The sequence below is a fragment of the Rhinoderma darwinii genome, chromosome 11 (genome assembly GCF_050947455.1).
Source record: "Rhinoderma darwinii isolate aRhiDar2 chromosome 11, aRhiDar2.hap1, whole genome shotgun sequence".
In the NCBI taxonomy this organism is placed as follows: domain Eukaryota; kingdom Metazoa; phylum Chordata; class Amphibia; order Anura; family Rhinodermatidae; genus Rhinoderma; species Rhinoderma darwinii.
The window spans coordinates 5,847,697-5,874,896 of record NC_134697.1 but is presented as its reverse complement, the minus strand read 5'-3'; the positions used below and the strand labels follow the sequence as shown (position 1 = coordinate 5,874,896).

The 27,200-nt window shown below is 46.9% G+C and overlaps 1 protein-coding gene across 1 annotated transcript; it reads left to right on the top strand.

Moving 5' to 3' along the window:
• The first annotated feature begins 1,015 nt into the window (after positions 1–1,015).
• ADRA2A (adrenoceptor alpha 2A) lies at positions 1,016–10,714 on the top strand. The gene has a single exon (XM_075842801.1). It carries the CDS (start codon positions 2,218–2,220, stop codon positions 3,517–3,519), a length of 1,302 nt encoding a protein of 433 aa, XP_075698916.1. The 5' UTR covers positions 1,016–2,217; the 3' UTR covers positions 3,520–10,714.
• Positions 10,715–27,200: the final 16,486 nt, after the last annotated feature.

The window sequence follows — 27,200 nt, the reverse complement described above, 5'->3', positions numbered from 1 at the left end:
TCCTACCTGTACTGTGACTATATCCTTGCTGTAATGTCTCTGTATCCTACCTGTACTGTGACTATATCCTTGCTGTACTGTCTCTGTATCCTACCTGTACTGTGACTATATCCTTGCTGTACTGTCTCTGTATCCTACCTGTACTGTGACTATATCCTTGCTGTACTGTCTCCTGTATCCTACCTGTACTGTGACTATATCCTTGCTGTACTGTCTCTGTACTCTCCTGACTATAATCGAACTGTACTGCGACTGTCTCCTGGTTTTGTATCCTTACCCTACTTGGCCATCCTCTGATTATATCCTTATATTTTGCTTGATCAAGAAACCAAACCTGTATAAGGTATCATTTTAACTATGAACTTACCACTAGATTTTCCATCCATGGCTGTATCCTGGACTGTAGAGATATATCCTGATTATATTGTTTGTTGTGTCTTGTAGATCGTGACTATATGCAGACTGTATCTTATTTGCTCTGGCTTTGCTATAAATGATTGTTTTCTGACTGCTTTATATTGTACTATGTTCCGACTATATTGTAGGTGACTGATGTAGCTGAGCTGGGTGAATGTATCCTGTCTGCCCTGTGATTGTACATTGGTTGACTGTAGGTTATACTGTAGGTACTATATCCATGTTCTATTGTAGGTATACACTACAGTATTCTGTCTCCATAGTGTAGGTATATTATACAGTATATTCTGACTATATTCTGTCTGTTGTGTGATTGTACACTGCACTGATGGCTCTTCTGCCTGTGTTATATGTGGTGACTGGTTGCTGTAGTAGAAGGACACGAGCAGCTCCTGGAGATTTGTCAGCCCTGTCTGCAGTAGCAGAATAGCAGCCTCGTGTTACACTAGAAGTGTTGTCCTAGGGACAGCAGGTCCCTGCCTGGGTGCTGCACCCTCCTCTGCTGGACTTTGAGTGCTGCGCACAAGCTGGATGGATGAGGGTGTGTAGGGTGTAGAGATGGCAAATTCCCACGTGGGGGAGCTGACGTTGCCTGTTCTGCGCTGATTGTGCAGCTATAAATGTCCAGTGCTGGAAGCTCCTACAGCAACACAAGATCTCTCCTCTCCCTGTGATCAGACAAGCAGAGCAGATGACACAGCAGCACCCATCTCCATCACCCTGCACACCCTGAGCCTGCTGTCACCTCTACTCACTACACATCCTGAGCACTGAACCTACTACAACTTGGCAGCACCCACTGCAAACTGCACCCTGGACCTGGCAGCACCATGCAAACTGCACCCTGGACCTGGCAGCACCATGCAAACTCAAAGCACTGAACCTTTAATAGCTTTACAGTAAATGTATAACTAATACCCAAGACTTGGAAACACCCAGCTAGCTCTGATCAATTTCATGCCACCTGTAGGAGCCCAGCTTACTCTACCACAGGTTGGCAGAGCCCACTGAACCAGCAGCGAAGTCTTGGCAGGACCCAGCTCTCCCAGAGCATTGAATCTCCTATAGCTTGGCAGGACTGAGCTTCCCTTACTAACAATACCTGCTGCACCTGCAGACAATGCCTGGCAGCACCCAGCTCATATCTCACACAGCCTGACAGCACCCACAGAGCCCTGACGTTACTACAGCCTGGCAGCACCCACAGAGCCCTGAGCGCTGAACTTACTACAGCCTGGCAGCACCCACAGAGCCCTGATCGCTGAACTTACTACAGACTGGCAGCACCCACAGAGCCCTGATCGCTGAACTTACTACAGACTGGCAGCACCCACAGAGCCCTGATCGCTGAACTTACTACAGCCTGGCAGCACCCACAAAGCCCTGAGCACTGAACTTACTACAGCCTAGCAGCACCCACTTTTCCCCACAGCACCTGAAGGCACCCACCATAACCTGGACACAAGATACTGTGGATCCCAGAGACTATCTTGAAAGTTTGCGGCTGCAATGAACTGTGTCTTTGAAAATTGTGCAGACTGACCAAGTGCAGGATTGCACAAGCACATGTAAGGCCAGGTGCCCGGGCAGGTAAGAGTGTGGACTGCATTACTCAGCAGATAAAGGAGGGCAGGGGAGCAGCAGGGAGAGTCTTGCATTACAGGTCTGGGCATCATACACCAGGAGCAGGAGGGCATGGAGGCGATAGAGTGCCCTTGAGTGGATTTCTTCACCCTGGCATGGGTCAATGTCACTCACCCAGACGTCTGCTGAGCCCAGGGAAGACCACATCCATATTTCATGATTAATTTTGAGAACTCGTTAGCGGATAGGGGGGGCATCTCTGCCATGGAGTGCCTGGGAGACTGCTCCAACAGCACCATGAACAATGGGACTAATTCGGACGTTGCTGGACCCCCTTACTCCCTGCAGATCACACTGGCCCTCATCTCCCTGGTGGGTATACTCATGCTCTTCACCGTGTTTGGCAATGTCCTGGTTGTCATCGCTGTGTTCACTAGTAGGTCCCTCAAAGCCCCCCAGAACTTGTTCCTAGTGTCCCTGGCATCAGCTGACATTCTTGTGGCCACCTTGGTCATGCCATTCTCCTTGGCCAACGAGGTGATGGGGTACTGGTACTTTGGCAAGGTTTGGTGTGAGATCTATCTTGCACTAGATGTTCTCTTCTGCACCTCATCTATAGTCCATCTATGTGCCATCAGCCTGGACCGGTACTGGTCCATCACACAAGCCATTGAGTACAACCTCAAGAGGACTCCTCGCAGGATCAAATGCATTATCTTCATCGTATGGGTGATCTCAGCTGTCATTTCATTCCCCCCACTCATTACCATCGAGAAAGAGAGTGGCAAAATAGAGGAACCCAAGTGTAAGATCAATGAGGAGAAATGGTACATCATCTCCTCCTGCATCGGGTCTTTCTTCGCCCCATGTGTCATCATGGTCCTAGTCTACATCAGAATCTACCAGATCGCCAAGAAGAGGACGAGGGTCCCTCCCAGCAAGAGGAGCAATGGGGAACCTGAGAAGAAGCAGAATGGTTTTGCAGATAAGGACTTGCCAGTCAAGTTGAACGGGGAGAAGGCTGGAGGGTCTGGCGATGACCAGCAAGGTGAAGATGAAGCCAATGGCGTGGACATGGAGGACTCATCATCTTCTGATCATAGGGACGACCACCAGTATTCCTCCAGGAAGAAGCAAGACAAGGCTCCAAGGAGCAAGGGCAAGACCAGGCTGAGCCAGATCAAACCTGGGGACAGCCTTCCAAGGAGAGAGGAGGAGAGCAGTGCCAAAGCCTCCAGGTGGAGAGGGAGGCAGAACAGAGAGAAGAGGTTCACCTTTGTCTTGGCTGTGGTCATTGGGGTCTTTGTGGTGTGCTGGTTCCCCTTTTTCTTTACTTATTCCCTCATTGCCATCTGTAGCAAAAGCTGCAACGTCCCTGAGACTCTCTTCAAGTTCTTCTTCTGGTTTGGTTATTGCAACAGTTCCCTGAACCCTGTCATCTACACCATCTTCAACCATGACTTCAGGAGAGCCTTCAAGAAGATCCTGTGCAAGGGGGACAGGAAAAGGATTGTGTGAGGCCCCTTAACCCTTTCCCTTCTCTACAGCCTTTTCTATGGATACCTATGGGGTGGGGGGACTTTACCAAACAGACATGAAGAAGACCCCTGCACCCATGTCTTGTACTATACAGTAAGGACTAGAGCGGTGGGAGCAGCCTGTCTTCATTTTATAAGGCATGCGGCTTTAAATGATGGTGATGATGATGATGATGATGATATTATGAATGCTTAAATATATTTTACTACTAAAATGACCGCTCTGTATGATTATTGGACGCTTCTCACCAGTGATACATTTTTTATAGGTTTGTTGTCCCCATTGTTACATTATTGACTCTCACCTTGTAACATTGTATATTCTCATTCTATTTTGTTTTATGCAAAACGATTAGTGTTAACTCTTTTGCTGCCAAATCTGCAAACGATGTGTATGTCTAGAAGTGTTTCCAGCACTGAACAGGTTAATGTTGTAGATTGGGGCGTTAAATGGGCGGCTAGCCCCTCTTCTGCTGGGTAAACACAAGGTGCAGCCCCCTCCTCCTCCTCTGCTGCTGCTGCTGCTGCTGCTGCGCATCTTGTTATTTTGTGCCTGCACCATCAGTACCATCTGAATTATTACTATGTTGCATAATAGATCTGTACTGAGTACCCCCCCCCCCATCAAACCTTCTGGACCTGGGGGGCTGCTGAATATATGAGCTACTTAATGCAGCACCTACAGGGGCTCAAAGGGACACTCAACCCAAGTGTCTTTATTGCTCTCTGCTTTCAGCCACTGGGTAGACACTGACTGCAGGACAGGAGTATACAATCTATAGATCCCTGTTATCAGCCATTTCAGGCTAGGGAGAGGCTGACTAGTATTTTTCAAGTGCTCTGCTTATAACACTGCTGCAATGTGATGGTGAGGACTTTTAAGTTTACTAGCCCTTTAAGGGAGCTCTGTGAGATTATGGGGGGTGGGTGGTTAAATGCTGCTTGCTATAGTGTTTTTTAATGCATTCCTATGACAACCCCCAATATATCCATTTTCTGCATGTCTGCTGTATATATGTGAACCCTCTATGATGAGGAAAGAAGAAGATGCAACAGGTTTTCACTACATTTAAAAAGTGATGGTGCCAGACCAAAAATGTTGCTATAAATCAGTGATCTGCAACCTGTGGGATTCTCACGGTTGTGGAACTACAACTCCCAGCATGCAGCTTATTGCAGGGCCTGCTGAGACTTGTAGTTTTACAACAGCCGGAAAGCCACAAGCTGCAGATTTCTCATGTGAAGGAACATGGAGCTGGAAGATGCCACTGTTACTATTATTTGTAAAGTATCATCATATCGTATCTGCTGTGTATAGATCAATGACATAGTTATGGGGAACTATAACCTCCAATCTGAGGTTCTCCGGCTTGTGCAAAACTACAGCCCCCATCATGCACCGAGTTGTAGTTTCTCAACAGCCGTGGAACCTCAGGTTGGAGACCGCTGGTAAGGAGGGTGCAAAGGTTGGAGTTGCTGCCAGGTCCTGGTTTTGAGGGGGTCAAAGCGCCCGTCTGGCACATGATAATTGGGAGCCCTGGTACAGATTTAGGATCTGGGGCCCAGGATCTTTAAGCTACACCTTTTGGCATGGATGTATCCTATGTATCTCATCCATACAGAGCAAATGTGGCCGGTGGATCCTGCAGGGTGTGGACATATACAAATAATAACCTCCCCTACAATCCGAAATCTTTATTCTAGGACTAAGCCTTAAAGCACTGAATTGTTTGCCTTATTTATATAACCTCAGAGAGACCCTAAGTCCCTGTTTACATACAGTCAGTATTATACTCCAGAGCTGTCTTCACAATTCTGCCCCTTCAGAACTCAAATCACCCAGCATTCCCTGCTTGTACAGTCTCTCCATTGAGCTTTCTATGGTGATTTACATTCTAGGAAGTCTCATCTTTACTCTAGGCAGCTGTTAGGGGTATGTCCGTTCACAAGCTTGCTGACGGTTTCCAATAACAATCAGCAGAATTGTGATGGCAGCTCTGGAGTATAATAAAGGCTGTAATTCAGAAAGTGATTCCACTTGTACATTATTTCTAAATATGAGAACAGTGATGTGTAAAGGTGGACATAGGCTTTGAGTAGTCAACAAGGGGGTCGGTGTCCATACACATTGTCCGCATTGCTACGTTATGAACTGTGACACTACATTTATGATTTACGATAATTCAGTTTGCACCAATTTACTTTGATTTTGTGCACAGCGAATGTCTCACATCATATTTGTGCCGCTTTACATGTGAGCCCGCTCCTTTCTTTATTTCGACATCTCTGGGGGGGAGGGGTGTCATATTTTTTCCCATAAATATGTCGCAGTTGCACCAATATTTGCCATCATTGCCATGCACATTGCTCGTGCGTTTATTTACACGTGTCCCATTGTGCCATATATCTCAACACCGGAGCATTTACATGAATATATGCGACGGGCCCATTCTTATGCAAACCCAAAAACTGTTCAAAAGGGTCTCAGCTTCATGTTGCCCCTTGTTGTTTGCCATGATGGAGGAGGGACTCTGACTCGCCCTTGAGGACAAGGAAACAACATTAATTTATATTTAAATTATTGCAGTGGGGCCCTATAACACAGTCAATATCAGCGAGTGCAGGGGCTCCCCCTCCCCCACTGTGACTAGATCTCGGGGGGGGGGGGGGGGGGGCTACAATCTTAGGAGATCTCCAGCTGCCGAATAGCTCTTTTTATAGAGAGACTTTCTTGTCACTAAGTTGTTGTTACACAGGACAATCCTTATTATATAAAGCAGGAAGGAAACCATTGTCATCATCATCATCATCGTCATCCGCTGAACGCAAATGGCCTGAGACAGGATAATCGAGGCCTCCACTCTCCTTAAGTGGATTAATTCTTCATTTTGTCTAACGATAATCACACGAATATTCAGGGTAAAGGACAATACAAGTATTAACTGTGAGAAGAAGGCGATGCAGCAGGGGGTGAGACAGAACGTATCAGTTTATAAGGTCGCAAAAAAGACGTATGTCCATCCAGGAAGGCAAATATGTCGCCGCTTTAAGTCTGGCGCAAGGTGTGATGGTTCTGTAGAGGGGTATAAGGAAAGTTTTACATTTCGCTTCCCTGTTGGATCTAGTTTAGGTTTTGTCAAAAGAAAAAAAAAAATACAAAGGTGCAAAAGCGCGACCCGTATCTGATCCGCTGAGCGTGAGCCGGGTCTAAGAGCGTCCTGTAAACTTTTGTAGGTGCCGTGCGCCAGATTTATCAAGCAGCGGAGATGTTTTATGCAAATGAGGTGTTTTTTTTGCATAATGAAAGATTTGCATATTTTTTAAAATTCCTCCGTTTTCGAGATCTCTGCTTGCTCTCATTGAATAGCAACGTTCTTGTTTACATGCCGCTGAGAGTTTGCTATAAATAGTGTCCCAATTCAGACCAAAACCTTTACTAAATAGTCATGCATATCGATTCGCCCGATGTCCTTACGGTTGTGCTGGAACTTGTAGTTCTACTAAGCAGAGTTTCATTAAATCACCCGCTCACTTTATATTCAAACTCTGTGGCTTACAATACGATGGGACACAGGGTAGAGCTGCACCGGAATGTTTAATCATACTCACAAGATTACAATTCAATAAAGTCACACGCTGCTCGCCAAATCTCTGCCCGACACTGGGAATCGCCTTCTCGGCTTCTTCCAACAAAGCTGTGGGTTTGCTACAATTGTATCCACCCTAAACAATTAATTAAAGACATCGGGGGCACAAATCTCTCTCCTGTCCTGATAGTTTGTTACAATGTTATAGTACAGGTAAAATGTTTCAGTCCAGCATGTTTAGCTCACAGGGGATTATCTAGACTGGATATAATTGTAACAAATCTTTTGCTGTCAGCTTTCGGATGGAAATAAGCATGTTTCCATATACTGACAACAAGCAGAGATCTTGGATATGGAATAGAATTGATATACAAAGTATATTAGAAAGTTGCAAAAATCATACTGCAAAACTCCTATAAATGCCGCCATGATAGTCCCAGACAGAGTCTATGGTGCTGAGGGGGTTAATGTGTGTCTTGTGATCGGACAGCGAGGATGCCCGGGCCCGGCTGTAATTATTATTTGCTGGCGAACCAGGCCCTTCATTACGGAGAGCGCTGCTGCGCGGCCTCTCAGTATTCAGTAAGGAGTCTGTGATTGTGCATGGAAAAGATAAATCCCCATCATAATGAAAGCGTCGCTGTGCGGGCCATTCGTGCAGCCAAATTGGTTATATGAAGTCAGGAGATCCCTCAGTATAGCGGCACTGAGCCTAGAGCCTGACACTTCAGGCTGAGGAGCGGCTGACTGTAGGACAGGTAAATACATTCTATTACTCCCTGTTATCAGCCGCTTCAGGCTGAGGAGCGGCTTACTGTAGGACATGTGAATATAATTTATGGCTCACTGTTATCAGCTATGTCAGGCTGGGGAGCGGCTGACTGTAGGACAGGTAAATACATTCTATTACTCCCTGTTATCAGCCGCTTCAGGCTGAGGAGCGGCTTACTGTAGGACATGTGGATATAATTTATGGCTCACTGTTATCAGCCATGTCAGGCTGGGGAGCGGCTGACTGTAGGACATGAGAATACAATCTATTGCTCCCTGTCATTAGCCACTTTAAGCACGGGGTCGGGGGACTGTAGGACAGGTGAACATAATCCATTGCTCCATATTATCAGCCACGTCAGGCTGGGAAGAGAATGATTGTAGTGTTAATCAATAAGATGAGTGACTGGGAAGTGCAGGAACCTCCCTGCCCCCCCCCTGATCACTACTTTGTGTCTGCTATGGGTCCCATGGATAGAAGGGCCCAGCTCTGGTTTGTTCCAGCCCCTTTGCTATTGGCTAATGAGAATTGTCCAGGACCCCCCTCTAAAGAAGACCTACTTAGTTAGTAAACATGGTGGTAAAGAAATGTCCCAAGGGTCATAGAAAGGGCCTGAAGGGGAGAATAAACACCAGGCCCTTCTGTCTTAGGTGGCCAAACCCGGCACCATAATGGGGGCCCAGTTTCATCCTTTCTATGGCGCCCCGTTCTTCTACGTACGTCTCTGTCTTGTTTAACCTGCGCTGGTTATTAATCCTTACTGCTGATTGGCTCTTCATGGTTTTCTGGCAGATTTTCAGCGGTGATCTCTGGGAGCTCGGACATCTGGCACCCGCTACTTACCATAGATAATAAACCAGTGACTCTAATGCACGGTCCCGCTATGTATTATATGATCATGTGGCTCACCAGAAATGCTAATCACGATGTGGATGTGGTTTTCGGCAGGTGACATTCAATGCATCATCTATACCAACTTCTGTTCCTGGCAGATGGTGATAAGCGGGCAACACTGCCCATAGGGCTATATAAGTAACGAGATGATCACAGCGCACTCTGGAGATACTTGCAAAATGTGGTATTTATTGATTTCCCAATACAAAATTGTGAAATTCTTAGGGCTACATAAGGTGCAGTAGACTGATAGGAGGTCCCCTTAAAATAGAACGGTAATAAGGATGACCCCTTATAGACCAAGGCCAACACCCAGCAGATATCTGCAAAATAAATCAGCGAGGTGGGAAAATTTATAGCCATTCGTGCAGATGATCATGCCAACGTTTCCGCTTTCATTGCCAGTCAATCTGAGGGCACAACCCAGAGTCGGGCACCATAGGCCAACATTTATAGAAGATACATTGTGACGTGCCATTGAGGGTGTTATCTGGGCGTCCGGTGATCTGCCAGACTTCCCATTAACATCGATGACCAGGCGCCGCCTGATGCCTCCTCTATACTCCAGATCACAATGTACATATGGTCTGATCTACAGGATTCCTGCATCAGAGGGGATTTATTAGCAAATTAGCTACTGCATTTCTACATCTGGGCAGCCAGGTCACCCCATGGGCAGAGCAGAATATCTGTAGCAGAAGGAAATGTCCGTAAACATGGCAAAGTGAACTCCTGATACAATGTAGATGATTAACACAAAGCAAATTGTTGCATTTCTCCTAAGCTGATACTATGTAGACAGCGGCCATGCAGAGAAAGGGTTAACAGACAAAATGTGCACATTCAATAGGTTGCTATGGACAACATCACTTTTTTTTTAACTTAGCAACAGTTTTTGGAACTTTCCCCCATTGTCTGTATAAAGGTGGATGAGACATTGTTATATATGATGATCGGCCCCCTCGCCCAACATAAAACATACAGAACAGGCGCGTGTCCCCTTTAATTGCATTGTAAATTCTTTTGAGATTTCATTGCTTTTGATATTAAAAAGAGAAATGATGATAAATATGGCGCACGTTTCCGATCTATTTGCTCCACTTTTCCATTGTGAACTGATAAGTCCCATTGTCTGTCTGAGAACTTCTGGGTATTTGTAAAATTAGGAAAAATTGTCTGTTATATGACAAAATCTGCTGTGCACCGTCTGGCGCTGCCGGGTCATGTGACTTTTTGCCCCTCAATAGAGCTCAGTGGTAAGTCGCCACATTGACCATTGATTTCTGTTTGAGGTGCAATATCGTTATATGACACAACATTTGCAGTCCGCTTTTGCGCCTTTCTGTGTCCCGGTTTCATAATGCGAGTGATTCCGTGTATTTCTATTGGTCGCTATTGTTGTCTCCGCCCATCATCACAACTTATAGCTCGAGCCTCGATCAAAAAAAGAAACATAAATGCTAAAAATGTCCAATTCTTTCCATATGTGTCCATTTGCAGCCAAAAGAATTAACTGCGTAGCTGCCGGGTCCTTGCCCGGTGCCTATGAATTAGGTCTTAAATGATCTCCATGCCCCGGGGGAAGCTGAGACGACCTATGGCCAGGCATGCTGGTGTTTGTAGTTCCACAGGTTGCTTCCGTTTATCCTCTGGGGGTAGGAAACCGCTATGTTTACATCTGTCAATCTACCTCACGGTTAACTCCTTCAGTGCCAGAGCGGATTGTAACAGAACGAAGGGACAGGGTCTCAGCTGCTAACACAACAAGACGTTCCAATTGTGTCTGGCGCTGAATCGGTTTCTATGCAGTCGAGGCCTCCAGCGTACAATCATCCCGGTATCTGACATATTATTTCTTCCCCTTCTTCATTCCACTGAACAATTTATTTCTTAATAAAACCACCGGATCTGATAAACTGTGACCTGGCGTCTGTGTGATTCTTACCCGCCACATTGCACCAACTGCATCGCACGTCATATAATGTTCAGGAAGGGGCCACCGTATATAAAATCCGTATATCTAATATTGACCCCTTATAACAGGGCAGAAGTATTGTGACTTCTAGTCACTCGTGTCTTTAAAGAACATTACAGTCAGCAGTGCCCTCTACTTGAAATGGCTGATAACAGGGAGCAATAGATTGCATTCCCCGCTCCTACAGTGAGCCTCTACCCAGCCTGAATGGCTGATAACAGGTAAGAATAGATTATATTCACCGATCCTACAGTCAGACTCAAATCCTAAAAATTAAGCTGTGTTTACAGTGAACCCACTGTCTCATTCCACCCCTGATCTTTCAGTATCCCACTCGCAGAAGGCAGAGATTTGGGGTTTGTTTGGCAGGGTCCTCACATTGGAGGGCTGGTGGTCAACTCTTTAACCCTATAAAAATTTGGGGGAGGGTGTGGTGCAATAATAAGGTTACCTGTACGTTAAATTTGAAGTTTTGAGAAAAGGGAAAGAGTTATTTCCATCACAGACATAAATGTCTGATAGGTGTGAGTCCCACCTTCGGGCCCCCACCTATCTCCAGAACGGGCACCCCGATCCTTGTCCAATCAGGTGAGGCAGCCACTGGCTGCTGCATCCAATCGGAGAATGAATGGAGTGGATACCCTGTCCTGGAGATAGGTGCAGGTCCATAAGGTAGGACCTGCACCTTTTAGACATTTATAGCATATCCTGTGGCTATACCATAAATATCTATGATGAGGATACAGTTTAAGCTTTAAAGGCTATATCCACATTTGCAGCCAATTTTTTTATTTCCGCAATGTATCTAAAATAAAAAAACAGACCTGTGTCTCCATGGTAACAGACTACAAACAAACGCTGTGTAGTCTGATTCTGCAGTCATACTCATTTCCATCTGTCTTCTACCTTTTTACTAACCTACCGAATATATTATAGGAAGAATATGGAATATGTGGGGGTATGACTACAGGGTTTATTTGTAGTCTGTAACCATGGAAACACAGAAGTCTACATAGGATCCATAGACACAAAGCAGTGCAGGGGCGAAGCTGTGACAACCTCAGATTAATTTTCATAAGGAGAGAGGCTGGTGGTCCCTATTGTAAATAGCTGGGACTGTAGTATAAGACGTGTGGATCTCATAAACACCCCAGGACACTACAACAACAATCTAATAGGGAAGTCGACTTTGTAAATGGAGTCAACCTTTAAACACAGTTTTGGAGGTTAATTTTTGATGTAATTGAGGGTATAAATAAATAATTAGTTCACGCGGAGTCATCAGTAAGATGCAGTAAAATGTGTGAACTCTCTATATGACTCCATGTTCTCCACCGTCATCCTGTCCCCGTCCCCCCCAGATAAACTCACATGACCCGTCAGACACTTCACACATGGCAGCTAATCAGCAGCAATTAAAATGTTACTGATAATTGGATCTGGCTGGGCAGAGTCTACAGTGTGTCCCACCACCTCCTACTCTACGAGATGCTCTGCAGAATATAACTGTACATGGATATAATGGCCATTGGCCTCATCATATGGTGAACGTGCTCATAAAATATTGGATAAAGAACATGACACAAGCTCTTAAAGCACCATTTACATGAAGCAAATATTGTGTGGCAAATATAGTCCACTTGTTCATAGTACACAAATGTGTTAATAACTTGTACTGATCCTAAATTATAGCTGTATTATACTCCAGAGCTGCACTCACTATTATGCTGGTGGAGTCACTGTGTGCATACATTACTTATCCTATACTGATCCTGATTCACATCCTGTATTATACGCCGGAGCTGCACTCACTATTCTGCTGGTGGAGTCACTGTGTACATACATTACATTATTTCTCCTGTACTGATCCTGAGTTACATCCTGTATTATACTCCAGAGCTGCACTCACTATACTGCTGGTGGAGTCACTGTGTACATACATTACATTACTTATCCTGTACTGATCCTGAGTTACATCCTGTATTATACTCCAGAGCTGCACTCACTATTCTGCTGGTGGAGTCACTGTGTATATACAGTACATTACTGTAATGACGGGGTAGGGAGACAGACAGGTGAGCCCTAATCTACCCGCCACTCAGTCCCTGCCTACTTGCACGGCCCATCCTAGGCGACGGCGTACAACTAGGCGACGGTCCCTACGCTCAATATGTGTACGACAGACAAACAGACAAGGGTACACAGAAGCTAAGAGAAATGGGGCAGTTGCCCACGGCAACACCGTTAGCAACAGGAGTAGTGAACGAGGTACCAAACGCAGAGAAGAAGCGTAGTCAGTAAAGCCAGGGTCAAAATGAAGCAAGGTCAATGATAATAGCAGGAGCAGCAGAGCCAGGAAACAGGAAAGAATCACAGGCAAAGGAGGAGCAGGAAATGAAGGTATAAATAGACAGAGGGCGGGAGCTAGCTCTGTCTGGCCAGGCTGTGATAGGTTCTCCCACTCCTCAGCCTCCCAGTCTGATTGGTAGCAGATCGAGTCACTCTAGCAGACCTAGGCACAGATGCAGGCTGATTAACCACGGGCGTCGACAAAGAAGTTGTGTCAGGCAAATCCATTACAATTACTTATCCTGAGTTACATCCTATATTATAATCCAGAGCTGTACTCACTATTCTGCTGGTGGAGTCACTGTGTACATACATTACTGTAACGTCCGTGGTCGCTGACCCCGAACTCTCCTTCCATCCAGACGACGCCCTTCTCTCCAAAGATGTCTGCACATATGGCCGTCCTGTTCCACAGTGACCACTAGGGTGCACTCGCGAGCTTAGTGCAGAGCCAAAGCGCAAGCAAGTGGGAGATTGAGCTGATTGCTCCCAGAGCACCCTGGGCTATAAGAAGGGCCCAGCCCCTTCCTCCCATGCCTGAGTGTCGTTCCCAAAGTTTGTCTATGCAAATGGTCTCCTAGTCTCTTCCAGTTCCCAGTGTTTTCCGTACCTGTATCCTGTATCGTGCTATTCTGGTCAAGTGCCGTGCTGAGCTGTAGTCGTGCTGTGCTTCATACCACGCCTGTCCTGCTACACCACGCCTGACGTCTGCCTGCTGCCTAGTCCCAGCCAAGGACTTGCTACTGTCCGAGCTGCCACAGGTAACCTATACGAACTATAGACTGTTACCTGCGTCCTGTTGGCCAGCCGCTATGCCGCAAGGTGGTACGGCCTAGTGGGTCCATGAACCCAACATGACAATTACATTACTTCTCCTGTACTGATCCTGTGTTACATCCTGTTTTATACTCCAGAGCTGCACTCACTATTCTGCTGGTGGAGTCACTGTGTACATACATTACATTACTTCTCCTGTACTGATCCTGAGTTATTTCTTGTATTATACTCGAGAGCTGCACTCACTATTCTGCTGGTGGAGTCACTGTACATACATTACATTACGTATCCTGTACTGATCCAGAGTTATATCCTGTATTATACTCCAGAGCTGCACTCGCTATTCTGCTGGTGGAGTCACTGTGTACATACATTACATTACTTATCCTGTACTGATCCTGAGTTACATACTGTATTATACTCTAGAGCTGCACTCACTATTCTGCTGGTGGAGTCACTGTGTACATACATTACATTACTTATCCTGTACTGATCCGGAGTTACATCCTATATTATGCTCCAGAGCTGCACTCACTATTCTGCTGCTGGAGTCACTATGTGCCCCTAAAATCCCTGAGGATGCTGCATCTGTGGCGAAACATGCCGGGGGCGGGGGGTGGCTATACAAGTCTCTTAATGCAATGTTAACTGGAGCTGATTCTTCATATAATTGACTATAGCTAGCAGTTATACTCAGTGTCAACTTTGCTAGAAGGACGAAGCCTTTACTATCCGCAGGCAAGGAGCTCATATAGATGTTTTTCTTTACGGTCGACTATCTTTAAGGGGGAAACCCACCACTCTCTGTACATGATCCTGAATTACATCCTGTATTATACTCCAGAGCTGCACTCACTGTTCTGATGGTAGAGTCACTGTGTACATACATGACATTACTTATCTTGTACTGATCATGAGTTACATCCTGTTTTATACTCCAGAGCTGCACTCACTATTCTGCTGGTGGAGTCACTGTGTACATACATTACATTACTTATCCTGTACTGATCCTGAGTTACATCCTGTATTATACTCCAGAGCTGCACTCACTATTCTGCTGGTGGAGTCACTGTGTACATACATTACATTACTTATCCTGTACTGATCCTGAGTTATATCCTGTATTATACTCCAGAGCTGCACTCACTATTCTGCTGGTGGAGTCACTGTGTACATACATTACATTACTTCTCCTGTACTGATCCTGAGTTACATCCTGTATTATACTCCAGAGCTACATTCACTGTTCTGCTAGTGGAGTCACTGTGTACATACATTACATTTCTTATCCTGTACTAAACCTGAGTTATATCCTGTATTATACTCCAGAGCTGCACTCACTATTCTGCTGGTGGAGTCGCTGTGTACATACATGACATTACTTATCCTGTACTGATCCTGAGTTACATCCTGTATTATACTCCAGAGCTGCACTCACTATTCTGCTGATGGAGTCACTGTGTACATACATTACATTACTTATCCTGTACTGATCCTGAGTTATATCCTGTATTATACTCCAGAGCTGCACTCACTATTCTGCTGGTGGAGTCGCTGTGTACATACATGACATTACTTATCCTGTACTGATCCTGAGTTACATCCTGTATTATACTCCAGAGCTGCACTCACTATTCTGCTGATGGAGTCACTGTGTACATACATTACATTACTTATCCTGTACTGATCCTGAGTTACATCCTGTATTATACTCCAGAGCTGCACTCACTATTCTGCTGATGGAGTCACTGTGTACATACATTACATTACTTATCCTGTACTGATCCTGAGTTATATCCTGTATTATACTCCAGAGCTGCACTCACTATTCTGCTGGTGGAGTCGCTGTGTACATACATGACATTACTTATCCTGTACTGATCCTGAGTTATATCTTGTATTATACTACAGAGCTGCACTCACTATTCTGCTGGTGGAGTCACTGTGCACATACATGACATTACTTATCTTGCACTGATCCTGAGTTACATCCTGTTTTATACTCCAGAGCTGCACTCACTATTCTGCTGGTGGAGTCACTGTGTACATACATTACATTACTTATCCTGTACTGATCCTGAGTTATTTCTTGTATTATACTCGAGAGCTGCACTCACTATTCTGCTGGTGGAGTCACTGTACATACATGACTGGCCTAAGTAGAGTCATGCCATGTTTTACCTAATGAACCTGTTCACCCCTTTCTCCTGCCCATCTCCCAATAACGACACGTGACAACCGAGGTTGGATATGAAATGGCCACAGCAGCCGTTTATTTATTTACATTATTTAAATGCAATTTAATCCGAAACATTCGGATAACTCCACCTCTAATTCACATGACCCAACATGGGTCAGAATCAGAATTAACCATAAACATATTTTAATACTTTAACCCCTTTAGGACACAGCCTGTTTTGGCCTTCAGGACACAGCCTATTTTTTCAAATCTGACATGTGTCACTTTATGTGGTAATAACTCCGGAATGCTTTTACCTATCCAAGCGATTCTGAGATTGTTTTCTCGTGACATATTGTACTTTATGTTAGTGAAAAAATTTGGTCGATAAATTCAATATTTATTTGTGAAAAACTTCAAATTTTAGCAAAAATTTGCAAAAATTTGCATTTTTCTAAACTTAAATGTATTTGCTTGTGAAACAGATAGTAATACCACACAAAATAGTTACTAGTTACCATTTCCTATATGTCTACTTTATGTTTGCATCATTTTTTTTCACGTACTTTTATTTTTCGAGGACGTTACGAGGCTTAGAACTTTAGCAGCAATTTCTCATATTTTCAATAAAATTTCAAAAGGCTATTTTTTCAGGGACCAGTTCAGTTCTGAAGTTGCTTTGAGGGCCTTATATATTAGAAAGTCCCCATAAATCACCCCATTTTGAAAACTGTACCCCTCAAGGTATTCAAAACCACATTCAGAAAATATTTTAACCCTTTAGGCGTTTCACAGGAATTAAGGCAAAGTAGAGGTGAAATTTACAAATTTCATTTTTTTTGCCGAAATTCATTTGTAATAAAAAAAAATCTGTAACACAGAAGGTTTTACCAGAGAAACGCAACTCAATATTTATTGCCCAGATTCTGCAGATTTTAGAAATATCCAACATGTGGCCCTAGTATGGTAATGGACTGAAACACAGGCCTCAGAAGCAAAGGAGCACCTAGTGGATTTCGGGGCCTCCTTTTTTTAGGAATATATTTTAGGCACCATGTCAGGTTTGAGGAGGTCTTGTGGTACCTAAACAGCCGAAACCCCCCCAAAGTGACCCCATTTTGGAAACTACACCCCTCAAGGCATTTTTCTAGGGGTATAGTTAGCATTTTGACCCCACAGTTTTTTTGCAGACTTTAGTGGAATTAGTCTGTGAAGATGAAAATCACCTATTTTTCTGTGGAAACATAGAATTTTTTCATTTTTACAAGGAATAAAGGAGAAAAAGCCGCCCAACATTTGTAAAGCAATTTCTCCCGATTACGGCAATACCCCATATGTGGTCGTAAACTGATGTTTGGACCCACAGCAGGGCTCAGAAGGGAAGGAGCGCCTTTTAGATTTTTTGAAGCAGATTTTGCTGGATTGGTTTTCAGTGCCATGTCGGGTTTGCAACGCCCCGGAGGGACCAAAACAGTGGAAACCCCCCAAAAGTCACCCTATTTTGGAATCTACACCCCTCAAGGAATTTTTCTAGGGGTATAGTGAGCATTTTGGCCCCTCAGGATCTTTTTTAGAGCTAGGGTGACCAAAAAACAGCGATTTTGGCGCTTTAAATTCTTTATTTATTACAGCGTTCACCGTGCGCAATAAATTACGTTTTAATTTATTCTGCCGGTCGGTACGATTACGCCGATACCATATGTGTATAGTTTTTTTTAAGTTTTGCAGCGTTTGCACAATAAAATGAAGTTTCTATAAAATAGTTTATTTTCTGGGACACGCTATTCTGAGCCGTAACTTTTTTATTTTTTCGTCAAAAAAGCTGTGGGAGGTCTTGTTTTTTGCGGGACGGGTTGTAGTTTTCATTGGTACCATTTTGGGGTAAATGCAACTTTTTGATCACTTTTTATTCTATATCTTGGGAGGGGTGGTGACCAAAAAATAGCGATGCTGACCATTTTCAGTTTATTTTGTTTGCGGCGTTCACCGTGCGGAAAAATTAACATTATAGTTTCATAGATTGGGTCGTTACGAACGCGGCGATACCAAATATGTGTACTTTTTTTTAACGTTTTCATTTTTTCCCTATAATAAATGACTTATTATAGGAAAACAAAACCTTTTATTTTTACACTTTTATAAAACATTTTTATTAACTTTTTTTTACTTTTTACACTTTATATTTTTGTTTATTAACTTTTTTTTTTACTTTTTACACTTTCTTTTTTTGACCTGCAGCTCTGATCGCTGCTAGAATACATTATACTACCTAGGTAGTGTAATGTATTCCAACTGTCAGTGTGACGTCACAGTCACTCTGACAGTTGGTCTACGAGGATCAGCAGAGGCTAATCCTCATAGGCTGACATACATGGCAGACCTGGGGGCCGTTGTCTGGCCCCCAGGTGCCATCACAAGCATCAGAAGCCCCCACGATTGCATGGGGGCTGCTGATGCGCTACAAACCCGCTACATGCGGAGATCGCAATCGAGCCCGGCATGTAACGGGTTAATTGCCGAAATCAGCGGCGATGAGCCGCTGATCGGCAACACTGGAGAGTGTCAGCTGTCGGGGACAGCTGATCTCCAAGTTCCCGATGCACACTGTCGCCGACAGTGTGCATCGGGAACGGCACAGTGACTTTCTGTCACTCTGACAGGAAGCCTATCAGGACCAGCCGAAGGTTGGTCCTGATGGGCTTCTGTCCATGGCAGACCCGGAAGCCATTGTTTGGCTTCCGTTTGCCATACTAACTATCGGCTGACCCCGCGATTTCGGACGGGGGTCTGCCGATATGTTAGAAACCCCTAAAATTCGGCGATTGCACCCGATCGCCGAATTTAAGGGGTTAATGCGCCGAAATCAGCGGCAAAGGACCGCTGGCCGGCAAGAGGGGAGTGTCAGCTGTCGGCGACAGCTGACCTCCTGGTTCCCGGTGCACACTGTCGCCGACAGTGTGCACCGGGATTAACTCAGTAACTGTACGTCCTCGTGCGGGAAGTAACTTCCTGCAACGACGTACAGTTACGTCCTGGTGCGGATAGGGGTTAACATAGCAGGGGAAGTCCTTGAAGCCATTTTAACACCGGATTTCCTTTAAATTAGCCATCTGCAAACCACCACCAACTCTTTACCTCCAGCCGTAAACCAGCTCGGAGGCACCGTTCACCTCTGCAGATGGCTCCAACCACCAGAAGACCACTTCAAAGGGATAACACCCTATGAAGTCTTCAAATGATATACCATTTTGGGGGACGCATACCCCCGATGCGACCCCCCCACCATTTTGTACTGACCAACCTCAAGGACTCCCCCCCCGCCACAGCGAAACAGGCCTTGACTACCTTAAGCCTGTGAGTCCCTCCAAACCACCACTGCCCTCTCAATTCCTTCTGCTAAGGCCAAGCTCCACAGATCAATTCCAACCTCGGTCAAATGCACGCCATCACTACGCCAATAGTTCCCAACCCCGGACTCCAGATCCCTGTGACGAACACAAATGCCCCCATTCTTGGCAATGAATCGTGACACCGCCCGATTCACCTTAATGCGGGCCTTGTTGACCCTTTCCACCGACCGTGCCAGGCGCCAAGCCTTCCTCGGAACTATGTCCGACCAAACAATCATCAAGGACGGATGAGACGCCCACAAACACAGCAAATCATGCTTTATATTCCGCACTAGCTCACGAAAGGGGCGTACCCCTAGATCGTTCCCCCCAACATGTAACACCAAAACCTCCGGGACTCTATCCAAGCGAGCATATGTTTGAAACTCGGCCAATACCCGGCTCCATAACATATCTCGAAATCCCAACCAATGTAACACCGCATCTCGACGCGGAATGCGAAGCTGGCGGCCATCCGGGCGCACATCCGCCCGCAGTGCCCCCCAGTGCACAAAAGAATGTCCTAACAGCCAGACTAAACATGGGCGATGATCTGAAAGAAAGGACAAGAAACTCACAGAACATCATAAGAAACAACGTACAACTCATAACAAATGAGGGCGCATTTAAGACCTAAACCTATTGGACTCCCAGCGGCCAATGCGACGCACGCCCTCGTCATCCAATCCCCAACGCCCAGCTTCCGTAGCCGCGCCAATTCTGAACGAATGAGACGAGTAGCACCCGTCCCCTCCCCCAACCACAGCCAAGCATTTTTTGAATATTGCATCAAATTGATACCTAGACAAAAACGCGCCATTCTCATGACGGAGCAATGGTGCCTCCGGCACCTCTCCCAGTGGCCTGAACGCACCCATGCAAGTGACCGGACACATCGTCGATCCCGGGAGAGCAAACAACACTATCCGCTTACCTCGGCCCAACTGATCAGTCTTGGACCGCCGCACCAACAACTCGAGTCTATCCCGGTAAAGACCAACATCCGCCTGTCGCAACCCCCCAGCCTGAGCCTTACTAGGGGAGACCAACTCCCCAATTCGGAGCGCCTCAAAAAACGCGAGGGAAAAAGCCAACCTAAACAAATCTACCTCATAAGGTGACTTACAAACAGCCCCCAGCGATGCGCCCAGTGAACCAAGGAGGGCAAAAGACACAGGTCGCCTCTGATCCGCTTCGGCCCTGCCTCTACGCAATCCTTTCAAAGCTTGCTTCACTAGAAAATGCTTGGATACATCCTGGAAACCCCGTAATTTGAGACCGAACGCCAAACCAGCCACGAAACGATTCACCTTAGCCAGCGAAAACTCCGCCCCCCACGCATCACCCAACCAATATAACAATGCCACCAACCTGTCTTGCTCCGTACAGACGTTGCCCAATACTCTTACCCAATCCTCCCATTGCTGCCAACAAGCCGAATAAGCGTTCCAAGTTGCCCTAGCCAGCGAACGCTCAATAAAACCCTTCCACGGGACCGAAACCAGCTCCCAGAGATGTTCCGGGCAAGCCAAGCCGGACGCCTCCGCTCCCGGTGCCAATTGACGAAAACGATCCCACTGTGAGCGAGAAAGAGCATCAGCAATACAGTTGGACACCCCTGGCACATGCACCGCCACCACCCACGCGTTTAGCGACAAGCACAACAACACTAGGTGACGCAGCAACTGAACCACCGGTGGAGATGATGCCGATAAGTTGTTAATTGCTAACACCACTCCCATGTTATCACAGTGAAAACGAACCTTTTTATCCCTGAGCCTGTCCCCCCAAATGGTCACTGCAACCACGATGGGAAACAGCTCGAGCAGGGCCAGATTTCGCGTCAGCCCACTGATCACCCAGCTGTCCGGCCAGCTCCCCGCACACCATTGACCCCCCGCATATGCTCCAAAACCCCCGGACCCCGCCACGTCAGTAAACAACTCCACGTCACTCATTTCTTGCACCGGGGACATCCACAACGATTTACCATTATACTGCCCGAGGAACTCGTCCCATACCTGCAGATCTGCCTTGTGTTCCACACCAAGCCTCATAAAATGATGGGAAGCCCCGATACCCGCCGTCGCTGCCGCCAAGCGCCTACTAAAAATTCTACCCATTGGCATGATCCTACAGGCAAAGTTCAACTTCCCCAGCAGCGACTGGAGTTCGCGCAAAGTGATCTTTTTTAGTCGGCAGGCCCGCCTCACCTCCTGCCTCAATGGTCGTAATTTATCCTCAGGCAGCCTGCACTCCATAGCGACCGAATCAATTGCAATCCCTAAAAAACAGATGGTGGAAACTGGGCCCTCAGTTTTTCCCGGTGCCAACGGAATTCCGAAATCCGACGCAACCTTCTGCAAGCAATACAATAGGTTACCACAAACTGGAGAACCGCTAGGGCCGACACACAAAAAGTCATCCAGATAATGTATCAACGAGTCCACCCCCGCTACACCCTTCGTCACCCATTCCACTAAGCTACTAAACGCCTCAAAGTATGCGCACGAAAGAGAACACCCCATTGGAAGACACCTATCGACGTAGAACCCCCCGTTCCAGAAGCAACCCAACAGCCGTTGGCTTTCTGGATGTACAGGCAGCAAACGAAAGGCCGCCTCAATGTCTGTTTTTGCCAACAAACTTCCTTTAACAGTTTTTCTGAAACAACCGTCGAGTACAAATAAGCCGACTTAAGACTTAAGATTATGCCGCGTAACCGGAACCTCATGCGGAGGAGGGGGAATAACAAAATCAAACGAAAACCCCTCAAAAATTAACTTGGCTGCAGCCCTATCCGGATATTCAGTTAGATACGGTGCCATTCTTTCCACCCTCACCGGAGACCGACCCTTGGCCAGCGGAGGAGGACTGAGGACCTGACCGTTTCCCTTTCCGCATACATTTTGCAGCCCCATGAGAGGACCCGTTACACTCCGAACAGACATGTTTAAATTTGCATGAGGCCCCGAACTTACACTGGCCATCATTGAACTGCCAGCAGAACCCAAGCTTTGAACCGGAACCCTGTCCGGACTGACCCGACTGACCTCCTTGGCCAACGCTCCCGGGAAAGGCCTGCTTCACTGGGGCCGTAACCCTTAACCACAGCGCAATATCTTTTTGATCCCACCGGATCGCCGGCCGCACCGCTTTCCGCTGGCGAAATTGCTCATCATACCTCAACCACGCCTGCCCACCGTACGCCCTATACGCCTCCCCGATGGCATCGAAATAACAGAACAACGCCGAGCAGTTTTCCGGCGCCTTTTCTCCGATCACGCTCGCCAAAATAGCGAAAGCTTGCGACCAGTTCACGAACGTCTGCGGAATAAGCCTATACCGCCGGCGTTCCTCCTCCTCTTTTTTACTCTCATCCCGCTTGCTTTTATCCAAATTGAACTTAGCAAGCGACAGAAGAGAAAATATCTCCACATATTCATCTTTCCAAATACGGTCCCTCACCTCCTGCTTCAAGTGAGCACCTAACGGACCTTCAAAACAGACATACACCTCCCCCCGTGCGCGATCATCAAGCCTAATTCTATCCCCATCCTTCTGCGCCTCAGTTTGTACCGACACTGCTACCGCTTCTCTTGACACCCCCGCAACATTACTACCCACGGACCGCGGAAATACATCACGATGACCTTCCCATACCACCGCCGGGGACACCGCAGGAACTACAGGGGCCACTGCCCTATCTAAACGCCCAACTAACTCGCGCAAACAACACACAAAATCAGATAAGCCATCGCGCCCGACCACGCCACTATCGACAGCCGCAACTTCCGCGCTTGCTAACCCAGCCTCACAACCCGACATGAAAATTGCTGGATACGGTAACGTTGGAGTTACACACTCACCGGGCTGCCCAGGCGCTGTATTCCCGCCAGCCGGAAAATCCTGACCGCGCTGCGTCTCATCCAGCTCTCCATCTTCCAAATCTTCTCTTGGTGCCGACTGGTGCTCACACCGACATCTACGACATGGGGACCCCGACATGCTGACCGAGGGGCCGGCCACCTGCCGCCCGACCGTAGGGATCCAAACCTCCGACCGGACTTGTTGCCTCGACGTCGGCGTTGATCTTGTCGTCCTCCCCGACGATCTCGAGGATGCCTGCCCCCTGGCCGGTACATCACCTTGCGGGGCGGCCGTGGATTGTACACTGCATACTGCGGCTGAAGGCGGGGGTGTGATCGGGAGCCCGGCCTGCGACTCCCTGTTAGCCGCCAAGCCCTGTCGCGGCTGGGGATTCCTGCCAGGACGCAGGCCCTGGGAGGAGGCGCCCGTCCCAGCAACCTGGCCTGCAGCGTCCTTAGAAGGGCTTCCCCTGCGATGCCGGGCCCGCGGGGCCATGTCTGGGCTCAGACGCTCAGGTGGACGGGACCGCCGGGAGCGGCGGGGTGACCTTGCCTGAGCCACCGCTCCTGACGACGCCCCCTGCTTTATTGTAGCAGGGGCCGCAGGTATCATCACTCCCCCTGCTGCAGGAACACTAACGCCCGGGAGGAGGGTGGGGGAAGGGGGCGCCTCTATGCCGGCTGCCGACAAAGAGCGCGACGGGCCTGACTGAGGGATCCGGGCTAGCACTGCCACTGTTTCCTCCAGCCAGCCCGGATCGTGAAACGCCGCTGCAGCCTGCAGCTGCTAGAACATTGCGGCCAGGGAAGCCATCCTAACACTGCCACAGGAGGGAGGTAAATGCCGACTAACGGTGAGCTCAATTTGCTACCTGTTGTTCCTCCCGCTGCTTCCGGCTCAATGCCGAAAACAGCGGGAGGAACAGATAACTCCCCCCGTCCCCTCCCCTATACGTTCCCTCCCCTTCCCCAACTACCTCTTCCCCTATTGGCTCTTTTCCCTCCTATGGCAGTCATGGAGGCTTCCCCTTAAGCTCTCCGCGCTGCCGTCCAGCCTCTTCTTTACATTACGTATCCTGTACTGATCCAGAGTTATATCCTGTATTATACTCCAGAGCTGCACTCGCTATTCTGCTGGTGGAGTCACTGTGTACATACATTACATTACTTATCCTGTACTGATCCTGAGTTACATACTGTATTATACTCCAGAGCTGCACTCACTATTTTGCTGGTGGAGTCACTGTGTACATACATTACATTACTTATCCTGTACTGATCCGGAGTTACATCCTATATTATGCTCCAGAGCTGCACTCACTATTCTGCTGCTGGAGTCACTATGTGCCCCTAAAATCACTGAGGATGCTGCATCTGTGGCGAAACATGCCGGGGGCGGGGGGTGGCTATACAAGTCTCTTAATGCAATGTTAACTGGAGCTGATTCTTCATATAATTGACTATAGCTAGCAGTTATACTCAGTGTCAACTTTGCTGGAAGAACGAAGCCTTTACTATCTGCAGGTAAGGAGCTCAGATGTTTTTCTTTACGGTCGACTATCTTTAAGGGGGAAACCCACCACTCTCTGTACATGATCAATGGTCCTGGACGTCTGTCACCTCAGCTGGGGACAGGGAGGTTTCCCTCATCACCTCCTTCTGACATATCAGTTATCTGAAGTCACTGACGTCATTATGTTGACATTTCCCAGACCTGTAAGTTTCATTTAATGCAAACCAGAGCAACCCCATGGACAGGCTTAACCATTTCACTGACAGAACCAACATAAACCTCCCCCTCCCGCACAGCAATCTTCTATATAGGTTATGCAATGTAGCAGTTCTATAACTGAGTTATTCTGCAACATTGTTCTTGTGTATACCGCTACTTCCGTGCTCTCAGGCCTGGGTCACAATGGGCACGGCTGGACTGGTATCGTACATAGAAAATATGGGTTTTAAGATGGACTGATATCTCTGATCCAAAAGTTGCGGATTAACAACACGTCAATACCGCTGATCCCTGTTTACATTAGCACAAGTCCAGGTCAATGACAAGGTGGAAGAGGAAGACTATGGAGGAGGTAAAGTCATAGCTGAGAGTTCGCCCAAAGGAAAGGAAAAACTTAACAGGGCAAAGTCCCAAATGCTTCTGATTTCCGTTCAATGAAATTAATTAAAGAAACATTTGGGTCGGGTCCAGGTGGCACCTCGACGTGCTATAACCAAGCACAAAACCCGATAAGATCTAATCACGGTGGTGGAAACATGCATGGGGTACATATTAGCATAGTTGTGCTGCACCATAGACAGGCAAGTGTCTTCTCAGAATCACGAGAGGTGAGAAGAACCATGTGCAAGTCCCTCAACACTTGAACATATGCACATTGGGTCATGACCAAGGCTAATTTCTCATGTTTAAGGGGCTATATACTATAGAGGCAGCCCAAATTTCTGCTATAGGGTCCGTGGAGACAGAAGTCCCAACTTAGGTATGCATCATCCCCCAATGGGTGATGGAAACGTACCAGGTGCTCTCCCTGATCAAGCGTTGTTCTCTTGCTCACGGCCGTTGGCCGCAACGGCTTTCCTTGATGACGTCACGTGCCCGTAGAATAAGGGACATTCCGTATATTAGTGCTTGTATTTGAACCTGACTCTGATCCCTGACTCTGTACTTTACATAGTTCAATCTGTCTGCTCCTCTGGCTTATCGCATCCTGACTTGACTCCTGGGGACCACACGTGGCTTCACTTTGACACCGATTTGCTATAACTCTTACAAACCCTCAGAGCACCTGCCACCAATTGTTGACTGCACTGGAGATTATGAACTGGAAATCCGACCGGGACAGACCAGACCTCCTTGTTCTAGGGTGAAGAATAGGGATAATTCTTAGCAGGGGCGTAGTGAAAGGCTCATGAGCCCCAGTGCAAAAGTTGTTCTTGAGGCCCCCCTCAACCTCTCTTCATGGCCGATGGCCCGCAGCTTTCAGTTGCATCACTGGGTCTCCTAAGCGACCCAACGATACAGCACCAGCAGCCAGGGGCGATGCTAAGGTCTTAAATCGTCAGGGGCAATAGCCCCAATACATATACCCCCCCAAAAAAATAATAATGTGTGTGTGTATATAGATATAGAAATGGCATATCTATAGCACTTCAACCCCTATAGCTATGGATAGGATTAGATACAGGGCCCAGCAGACAGTATCACACATGATAGGATTAGATACACAGCTCAGCAGACTATCACACATGAGAGGATTAGATACACAGCTCAGCCGACAGTATCACACATGATAGGATTAGATACACAGCTCAGCCGACAGTATCACACATGATAGGGTTAGATACACAGCTCAGCAGAAAGTATCACACATGATAGGATTAGATATACAGCTCAGCAGACAGTATCACACATGATAGGATTAGATACACAGCTCAGCAGACAGTATCACACATGATAGGATTAGATACACAGCTCAGCAGACTATATCACACATGAGAGGATTAGATACACAGCTCAGCCGACAGTATCACACATGATAGGATTAGATACACAGCTCAGCAGACTGTATCACACATGAGAGGATTAGATACACAGCTCAGCCGACAGTATCACACATGATAGGATTAGATACACAGCTCAGCAGAAAGTATCACACATGATAGGATTAGATATACAGCTCAGCAGACAGTATCACACATGATAGGATTAGATACACATCTCAGCAGACAGTATCACACATGATAGGATTAGATACACAGCTCACCAGACTATCACACATGAGAGGATTAGATACACAGCTCAGCTGACAGTATCACACATGATAGGATTAGATACACAGCTCAGCAGACAGTATCACA